We start from the raw sequence: 10373 nt of genomic DNA on the forward strand, positions 1-10373 counted from the left end.
ACAAAAATACTAAGTATCTCTTGTCGCTCAGTAGATCCAATATTAAAAGGCTCACAAGCGTTCTAACAGGTCATAACACCCTGAAAAAACATCTTCACACGATAGGTATATCGACTGACCCGTATTGCGACATGTGCGGCGATATTGAAACTACAGAACACTTCCTTTGCCATTGGCCAGCCAGCGTATATCAAGTCAAGAGCAACACATCTAGGCTCGTATACAATCAATTACAACTCAATTTGGAGTATTGCTCCAGCAGACATCCTTAAATTCATAAATAAATCCAAAAGAATTTAAGTAACTGTGGGGAAGCACAACAGGCCCATCTGAGGCTTAGGTGCAGGTTATATTCCACCCACTTATTCTATCAATCTATCTATGGGTGCCATAACTCGGAAAATATGGCAGATAGAAAGTTCGTTTAAAAGACAAAGTTATAAAGTTTTAGATTATAGTGGATGCGTGTTTCATGGTTTTCCCCAAGAATCGATCATTTTGGAGCTATGAGCGTTTTAAGTGCTTTACATTTTTGAATTTCGACAAATTTTCAATTTTCGTCAATTTTTCTATTTTCGTCAAATTTTCTATTTTCGTCAAATTTTCGATTTTTGTCAAATTTTCAATTTTCGTCAAATTTCCAATTTTCGTTAAATTTTTAAATTTTGTCAAATTATCGAATTTCGTCAAATTATCGAATTTCGTCAAATTTTTTATTTTCGTCAAATTTTAGAATTCCGCCACTTGTTGACGCAATTTTTTTTTGTTATAATTTTCTTTCTGAAATTTTTCTTGTAAAATTTTTGTTGATCAAACTTTCGCGTACTATCCTCATCAGCTGCCATTTGAGACGCATATCTTTTTGCGTGTCGAATCTGAAAGCGTCACATATACCGATATCAGTTCTTTTGTAAGTGGATAACAGGACTTGCGTCACACCTCCACTGTAAGTGGTTTTGGGCTATTACTTATGCCAAACACGTTTCCGAATGAACAAATCAATGTCGACAATGTTTTATTGCTTCAGGATCCAAGAATAGGACGAGTCGGAAATGTCTACACTTCCTAAATTGAAAATTGGACGGCGGAAATGCCACCAAACAACAGTCAACCCGTTCTTTCTGAACCTAATAACCGATTCAATCAGATGTCATTCTTGTGTTACAACAATCTGATGAAACGAATTATTTGTGTTGCCTTTGAGTTTCGTACCTACAACTGGCAATTCAATAATTCATTGTGACTCAACTTACACACTGCGCTATTGAGCTATTCGCCGTAGATGCGTGATATACTATTAATGTTACCATATGTTTTAACTGTATTTACTTTGTTATTACGCTCAGCCAGATGAAATTCTTCATCAAAATTAGAAAACATTTGGGAATTTACAAACAGTCGAAACCAGTCTTTGTTTAGCAATGATACAGACATTATTTTGTGTTATACTTGCATATGGATGTGTATCAGCAGGTAATATTAGATTACGACCTTATTTGGACATTTTAATTTTGAGGTGTTGGAACTTTTGTTATTTTGACTAGTTGCACTATAGTTCTTTTACCTACGGGCCCGCAAAGTTCCGACAAATCAAAAATTAAATGTTCAGAGAATGGGGATGCGAAGTTTCGACTTGCATCACTATTCTGACCAAAACATTGTTCCACTGTTGCATCCAGGTGGACTTCCACGATTCGCTGGGACGAATGCCCCCAACGACATATAAAATTATTCTAAATTTTCTTCGTAAAACTTATTTTGGTCGCCTAAAGTTAGTCTTTAGACATCAACGAATCAAGTGGAAGTCAGCGCAACAGGTTGCTTTTAAAATAGACTAAAATAGATTTTTTATCCCCATACGAAGTACTGGGGGCTATTAAAACTGGTATGTCGTTTGTAACACGTGAAATTCGAAGCAGAGGATAAGGACAAAGCATTTGCCTATGACGTAGATGCGTAGATGATGAATCCGCAAAAAATTTGTCCGTCTGTCCGTGAAGTGTATTGTGGCTTTAAAGATGGACAATGTCCATTGGACATATTTGGGTGGTTCCTTCTAGTGACATCTAAGTGTTTTAATGTCATTCAAGTACAACTACGGCAAAATAAACGTTACAAAGTAAATGAACTCCAGACGGTACTTATTGGCGATACGAATCTAAGAAAACAAGTTTATTAAAATAAGGCCCCAGGTACTTGGCAATACGTGTATTTTGCATATAATTTGGAGTAAATTTCGTCCGGTTTTGCTAATGTTTGTTACGGGTTAGCTCAGTGGTAGCGTACTAGCCTTCCACCAAGAAATCCCGGGTTCAATCTCGGTGAGGACAAATTATGTGTGGGATTATTCTTTAATGTATAGCATGAAAGTAATGTTCCTATGCCCACCCAAACTTCAGAATCTCGGTACAACTGGGTTCCCCAACGCGTATTTGTTGCCCACAACGAACTGTACATAGATGAAGAAGGCCAAGAATGTCGCAACCTATTCACTATGAATTCAATGTACAAATGACTGAGTCTAATTTTAGGCGGAGATATAATAGTATATAGGTCGAAGGAACCAAATAAAATCTGAATAATCCGTCGGAAGTCCTAATGTTCTAGGATTGGGAAGATTGTGGACCATATAGAGTGATGGAATTATACGAACCAACATACTACCGCATCAATAATCCCAAAAGGCCAGAAGAGAACCCGAAAAAAACTCTGAAAATTCTAGAATTCAGCTGCAGCTCCTCAATGAACATAATAATCGATTTTGTCCGATATGCTGTTGAACACATACCTTATCGAAGTTATCGAGTCGACAAGAATTAGAGTCCTCAGTTCCTGATATTTCGGAATGTTCAGAACAAACTTCTTCCGTTAAAAGTCATTACACCGCGTTTGAGAAGATCCTCTATCCAACTTTGTACTTCACTCCGCTCTCTTGCCGTTTACGCTACAGCCACCGCGCTACTTCCCAATGTTAACATAGTTTGGGTAAGTTCATACGCGAGGGGGATAAGGCCACGCTGAGTGTTACATGTCGTGTCCGTAACGTTCTGAGTGCAATAAAATTAGAAAACGCAAGAATTTTACCTTATTGGTGATTTTTGTAGAAAGACTTCTCCGTGAATGAAGTGAAAAGCGGCGTCTCTCAGCTGATTGGTACCGCTCTTCATTTGTCTGTTTGTAATATTTGGAATTGATGTCTCAAAAAAGAAAACGCACGGATCGTTGTGATTTATACGTTTATATGTGACCAGGTGGCGCTGCTAATGAAAGTAACTCTAACGCAATAATGCCAAATTACTGTCTCGCTGCGACATTTTTTGTTGAGAGTGTGGGAAGTCGAAACAAAAAATATTGCTAAAAACATACGAATCTATTAAGACCATTACAAATGTAGGTACCGGTGATTGGGAGAACACATACTATGAAACAGATGCGTGGAAGTTCTCCCCATTTTTCACTAATGCATTTCCCGTATGTCAACGAAAGCGGCAGAGTCCTATCGACATCAATTCTTGTGATGTTATTGATGCCAACTTACCGCCACTACAATGGAATGGTTTCAACAGAAAATTGACAGGCACGCTTACCAACAACGGTCATACTGGTAATGGATACCAGCTCCGGTTTCCAGCCGTTTACGTGACAGTTTAAATTAAGACAATGCAAAAGTCATCTAAACAATAGAAACGTCACGCAAACGGAGGCAAAACGGATGATTGTTAACTCAACCTGAAGATCCGTTCAATGCATTCAAATCTATTTTATACAGCCAAGTTAACAACGGATCCGAAAAGCAAGCCCATCATACTATCCGGTGGTCCTTTATATTCGGCATATCAATTCTCAGAGCTACACTTCCATTGGGGAGATACCGATAAAATTGGCAGCGAACGAGCGATGAAGGGCAAGAAATACCCGATCGAGTTGCATGTTGTCACCTTTAACACTGATTATGGTAACATTAAGTCGGCTATGAACTATCCTGACGGTATATGTGCGCTATCATGCCTGTTTGAGGTAAGTAGTCATCAGTGCACATGAAATATAATTCTCACAGCGCCAATACAGCGGTTGAACCCAGTTTGGAACTGTGTCAAAAGTCTCGCTAGGTTAGAACGTCCATAAAACGACCTTTCAGGGATAGATACACAAGGCAGAATTCTCTCTCTCACGCGCATTATTAAAATGGAAACCCAAGACTGAGAGCCGTAATTCACGTGCTGCCTCAAGTCATAATTCAACACCAGAAATCTCGGTTAGGACGCCACGAAGCTAGCCAGCTGCCATCATTTGATCGGTTGATACGACTTTTCTACATAAAATTTTTAGTACAGAAACCGTTGTCTTCTATGCAGGGCCGGACTGGCTACCTGACGACGGGTCGGTAAAGCGACTGCCAACATATTTTTGCCGTCCTGATTTCTACGTAAAAGACGGCTCTTTGGGCTCTGTCCGATCGCCAGCTAAGACCGGACGAATCAGGAGGAACCAAAACCTTCACTATCATGTTCCTGTTTCTTGTTCACCATCAGTACTTTCAAACCTTGGTTAACATGGACCGTTCATAAATGACGTCCGCGTTCTGGGGGGAGGGGGGACTCACGAAAACATGACGGCCCTAACAAAATTGGGTCAAAGTTGACCATTTCTGCGTGACGATGGGGGAGGGTGGAGTTTAAAACCGACCAAAAGTAGTGGACGTCATTTATGAATGTCCTCAACATAACAGAAACAGAGAAATGATAACAGTCATCATCTCTCCGAACATAACAACTTCCGAAGATTGTTGCTCAAAAACACGCTTGTGAGTTGGACTCTTATCACAACATTGATCGTTAATGTGATGAATTGCTTCCGCTAACAAATGGCTGAAGCAAATTCATGTCTAAATTTTACTGTCGTCTCCTCTGAGTGTTCGTGGGATATTGAAATTTTGAATATTTTCAGCTTCAAGACAAAGACAATGAAAATTACAGCGCACTTGTGGCGGCTCTAAGCAAAGTTGTGAAGCCACATACCTCAGCAACTATAATTGATCATCCGACTCTCTTTCAATTACTACCATCAATTCTGTCGAGGTACTATACGTATGGTGGTTCATTAACCACACCGCCCTATCCGGAGGTTGTGACTTGGATTGACTTCGTGCAGACGGTAAAGATTTCACGGAAGCAGGTAAGGCTCGCCAGAGATAGAAAGAATCATTGTTCTTATTCAGTTCATTAAATTTTTTATAGCTTCAATCGTTCCGTCATTTAATCGACGATCACGGTCAACCAATGGTGAACAATTTCCGCGAAATTCAACCACTCAACGATCGTGAAGTGATTCGCAATGACGACAACTATTGTTAAGTTTGTAATCAATATATACTATGAACTCACTGTACGTAATGTTGAATCACTGTACACTATGAAATCACTCTAAATTTGTATCCACTCAAAGAACTTTTTAAAATAAATTTCAATCTAGAGTGCCCTGTAATTGGTTTAAATACGAGGCTCTGTAGACGAAATAAATCATTCTGAACTCAAACATCTAAGAGTTAACTTCTCAGTAGAAATTTGAACGTAGTTCATCTGGCGTACGGACGACCGGGCGGTGTACAACGACCAAAGTAGAAAAACAGTTCAATTGTACTGCACAATAACACGGATAGACGGGGCAGTGTATAACGTCCAAAGTAAAAGAATAGTCCAAGTGTAAACTGTAAAAGACAACAGTTGGTGTTAATTGGTGTTAATTGGTGTTGGTCAATTATCTGCATTATCTGTATTATCTCTGTTAGAGACCGTCCCTGCAGATTCAAAAACTAGTGATTCTGAAATTGTTAAATAACCTTTTTCAAATCTTTGTCTGTTGTTGTCACAGTATACTTTAGCATGTACGTTGAATTTTAGCTTAAGACGAAAACGGAAGAGACGGCTTGTGTCAGGGGATCTGTTTTTACCTAATTGATATGTCCTTGGTCTGCTTACCCAAGCAGACCAAGTGCTGATAAGCGAATTTCCGAGCAAGCTTTTCTGGCTCGTGGTGCCAATGTACCAAGATCCTATTCTCAGCCATTTCGGTGCTGTGTGCTAAAAGTCTTGTGCCTATTAGTTTTGTTAATGTTAAACATCTTTCCCGTCTTTTCAACCTATCTGAACCAAAGGTTGTTGTTTCTGATGGCATAAATATCTGAGTAATTCACGAAGTAACGCAAAAATTTTCACTTCGTTCTAAGTACCTAAATCGACAAATTTATATGTAAATTCCGTAGACTGAATGTAAAAGTTAAACTGAGACCAAAGCTGGCATTAGGAAGGCTTATGGCCAGATTGGTACTTTTCTTAGTAGTGTGTCACTGCCAGGACACTTAGTCGCTTTGCCTCACTCGCCAGCTTTAGGGGTCGTTCATAAAGTTTATCACGCTTTGAAGGGAGAGCGGGGTCCAGCCAAAGTGTGACAGTCCATACAATTTTTTTCAGTTTTCATCCATTTTTGTGTGACAGTGGGGGGGTCTGAAAATCGTCTATTTTAGCGTGACATACTTTATGAGCGACCCCTTACCCTTCGGCTGGTTTATGGTCTGAAAGTTTACTCACTGATGTGGCTAGGTCCTATTTTGACTAATTCCGAGTAAAATGATCCTGACCATAGAGCTTAAGCTTTCAGGCTTATAGAGTGGACAAGGTCGACTGATGGATTGGTGGTGTTATGCCGCTGAGAGATGCCAGTTTTCTCGGCTTTTATTTTGATTCTTTGCAGAGACACCATACACTCGATCATGGTATGTACAGCTCTATTCTGTGTTGTGCAGAACTCTTTGCTGTGTCAGGTTGTCGTGATATTCAGTGGTGTGTCATCGTCTGGACACGCTGTTATTTCACTTTTTGCACCGAAGGCCCTCGTCTCAAAGGTGGCTCGTTCGTCTCTAATTTGGAAGTAAGGGGTCTTAAGCTAAATAGTAGGAAAGTTTGGCGATTGGCCTTTTGGTGGTACGCTGCTGAGTGACGCTTCTGCCTGTCTAGGTATTCATTTTATGAAATATTGTCAATCTCAATTCAGGCGACAATGTTGCCTTAATCGTTATCATTATTGTAAGGTCTAAGGGGTGAGACGCAGCTGTACTCCCAGTGGCTTTCTGGCAATCGCAGTCTAATGAAGCAAGTTGACGTCATTCATTATTTGCTTTCTGCCCTAAAGATTATTTGATCATTCTGGTAACTAATCATAGGGATCAGTTTGCTCGCCTGTGGTGGTTCATGTAGAGCGTAAGGCAATAGGTTGAGAAGGAGTTGAAGTCCTAAAGGGGGCTTCAAGATTTTAATGATGACAGGGTAGCACAAATGATACCATGATCTGAGTGCGTGCAGTGCATCGATCAGAAATGATCAACTGATGAAATCTAAACCGTGAAAGTTCGTCATGGAATACGAATCCAGACTTTACGAACGCTTACGGCTATGGACGGAAATTTGTTCATGCGTGGGATAACATGAGGCTGTCAGTGGTACAGTGATCCGATATAGAATGTATCCATTATGGAATTATGCAAATGAAACCCGTTTGTGTTGAAGGCACGTTCTCAGTTATATTCAGTTCTTAAATTAAAATGTTTGAAGCTCACAGGTAGAAGAGAGCTCGATTTTTTTGGTAAACATTTCTCGGCTATTAACAGCATATTCTCGCACATACACCACATTTACACGTCCACTCAGTGCATGAGTATCTAGATGAGACTGCCTTGTCCACGTTTCCCATATTCAGTGTGATTTCAGTGACGCCATTTCGATTTTCTTCAATGATGTCCGAATCCGGGAAGGCCGATCGCAGTGTCTCGAAGCTGGTAAAAAATTTCTGTCTCTGATTAGCTTGCTTGTCGTCATTGGCAAACGTAGCAACGGCTGCTCCCAAAAAGAGGATGGTAAATGCAACTGACAACAACTTCATATCGACTGACTGGCTGAGTTTGTTTGTTTTATTCAAAATTTTGACTTGATACGTTTGAGCGTTATAGCTTGACTGTTGACAATATCCAAGTGTATGTCCGTCTTATATATGGTCTAGTCTTTGATTGATAAACATTGTTACGCGGCGGTAACTCTGAATTCGTAGAACTAAGATTGTGATACGCTCATCCGGTTGATATTCAATTTGATAAGCTACCTAAGATGATCGCAACTTTTCATTAGCAAAGTTAGATTTCCCGCTCATAAGTGGGTCTTATCTTTCTACATATGAATTGGTTTCACTTGAACATTGATTTGTAGCAGAATTCGTTACTGATTACAGTGCTACTGATTAGCTTTCGTACGAAACTTATGTCCATGCAGCAGCAGGCTCCTGACACAAGATAACCTTTCGGATAAAGGAAAATATTTGTTGTCACATGAAGACGAACTGACGAACGAAAATTTCGAGTATATGAAGGCGAGGACGAGGGGACTCATGACAACGCAAAATTCTCTCCGCCCCCATGAACAAATCTAAACTCGGTGCCTGTGATCACCAAGAACCGGAACGCAATAACAGTGTGCCGTTTATCAACAGAAGTCACTAAGATATGTTCGTCAAATTGAATCGGTTCCCTAAGCATTCGAAAATACTGTCGCCACTACAGATGTAAGACTAATGAGTGAGTCCATTCGAATGATCCTTTGTTGACGACATGGGAAAGTTTATCTTCGGTCACATGTATGGAAGAGAAGGGAAAATTGACGAAAATCTATTCGACAAGTACCACATCGCTGTTTCAGGTTACGTGAACCAACACCTCACTACCGACTACCAAAATCATCCGATGATCCCGAATTAAAGACAACTGGTGGGATTTCCAGAAAGACAATAAAACGATCAAAGGATGTGGAAATGGTTGAGTTAAGCAAATTTTGTGAACAGCTGGCAGTGTTTCGTTAGCTAATCGTTACGGATACAACACATCCAGGTCTCATTGTCCTCAGCCTCATCGTTCAAAATACCGCAAATCGACACGACGACGGCAGTCTTCTTCTTCTTTTTCAGCCTGTTTCTGTCCACTGCTGGACGTATGCCCCCTCAATTCTCTTCCATTCCGAACGATCCGTTGCCACTTGCTGCCAATTTTTGCCTCCAATTTTCTTAATTTCGTTTGTCTATGTCTCAGGTCGTGTTTTAGGTGGCCTCAAAAAAAGGTGGCCTCCAGTTCATGATCTTTTTAGTCCAACGTTCGTCTGTCCTTCTTGCAATATGTCCCGCCCAGCTCCATTTCAGAGATGCTATTCTTTCCATGACATCAACGACTTTTGTTTCCTGTCGAATCCATAGATTGGTCATTCTATCTCTTAGCGTAATTCCAAGCATCCTCCGTTCCTTGGCTCTTTGTGTCACTCTCAATTTATTTTCGGTAGCTGTTGTTAACGTTAACGTTTCCGCTCCATATGTGAGCACGGAAAGGACAAACGTATCGAGCACTTTACGTTTCAGACTATTGCTCATTTTGCTTTTGAAAAGTAGCCTGAGCTTTCCGAACGCTGCACATGCAAGACCAATTCTACGTTTTATTTCTGCAGTTTGGTTGTCCAGACTCCTAACTTCAATTTGTGACCAATGTACACATAACTGTCGACTCGTTCAATGCAGACCCGTAACCAGGTAGTGGCTGGAGTAGGCAGAGCCCCCTCTAATTTAGCTATTTTTAGCTATTTTTTTCAATTTTGCCATACAAAAATATTTTTTAGGGCGCTGAGCCTACTCTAAAATGTTTAGGGGCTTGGGGGCTGGTTACGGGCCTGGTTCAATGACAGTATCTCCAATTTTAATGTCTCTGTTATCGTTAATGTTCGTCATGATTTTCGTTTTCGACAAATTCATCTTAAGGCCGACTTTGCTTGACTCCTCATTCAACTGTTGTAACATGATCTGCGCCTGATCTAGATCAGCAGTATTGCCACAAAATTTACAAAAGAGGTAGGAAAGGCACATTAGATTTTCAACCTGAAGTGGTGTCTTTGTTGACAACGGAACACAGTGATACGTCATCGCTTCCTTCGCCGTTATCAAAATGTTAATGGACTGAACCACTCATACCATATATGCCCCGGTTTCTACTCATGCCAACAATAATATTTATGTGGGACAGTTTCTAATCGTTAATCAAACGAGCCACGAATTATGTCGGAGCGTTCGCTACGACTTAGCCCGTATAATCTTCTACGTATGTGACACTAGTGCGTCGGTCGCCCTACTCTGACCGTCCCAAACGTAAATAAATGAAATGAAAATCAAAGTTGAGATCACTTCGAAACCCAAAATTAGCGAAGAAATTCATCCCTCATTGGGTGTAGGCATTCGACAATGAACGCACTTGACAATCAAAGGTCAATACTGTTTTGATAAACTTGTAAACGGTC

At 40.3% G+C, this 10373-nt stretch overlaps 1 protein-coding gene across 1 annotated transcript; it reads left to right on the plus strand.

Annotated features, from left to right (window-relative positions):
* The first annotated feature begins 1405 nt into the window (after window positions 1–1405).
* Window positions 1406–5526, plus strand: LOC119073089 (carbonic anhydrase 2-like). Its single transcript, XM_037178401.1, has 5 exons — window positions 1406–1473; window positions 3395–3604; window positions 3770–4017; window positions 4948–5175; window positions 5238–5526. Exons 1-5 carry the CDS (start codon window positions 1422–1424, stop codon window positions 5352–5354), a joined length of 855 nt encoding a protein of 284 aa, XP_037034296.1. The 5' UTR covers window positions 1406–1421; the 3' UTR covers window positions 5355–5526.
* The last annotated feature ends 4847 nt before the right edge of the window (window positions 5527–10373 follow it).

The sequence above is a fragment of the Bradysia coprophila genome, unplaced genomic scaffold, assembly GCF_014529535.1.
Source record: "Bradysia coprophila strain Holo2 unplaced genomic scaffold, BU_Bcop_v1 contig_137, whole genome shotgun sequence".
NCBI classification, from domain to species: domain Eukaryota; kingdom Metazoa; phylum Arthropoda; class Insecta; order Diptera; family Sciaridae; genus Bradysia; species Bradysia coprophila.

Excerpts from the sequence above, each read along its gene's own strand:
- LOC119073089 (XM_037178401.1), top strand. The coding sequence starts at position 1,422 with ATGATACAGACATTATTTTGTGTTATACTTGCATATGGATGTGTATCA. Across the intron at positions 1,474-3,394 it reads ATATGGATGTGTATCAGCAG|GTACCGGTGATTGGGAGAAC; the intron begins GTAATATTAGAT and ends TTACAAATGTAG. Across the intron at positions 4,018-4,947 it reads CGCTATCATGCCTGTTTGAG|CTTCAAGACAAAGACAATGA; the intron begins GTAAGTAGTCAT and ends GAATATTTTCAG.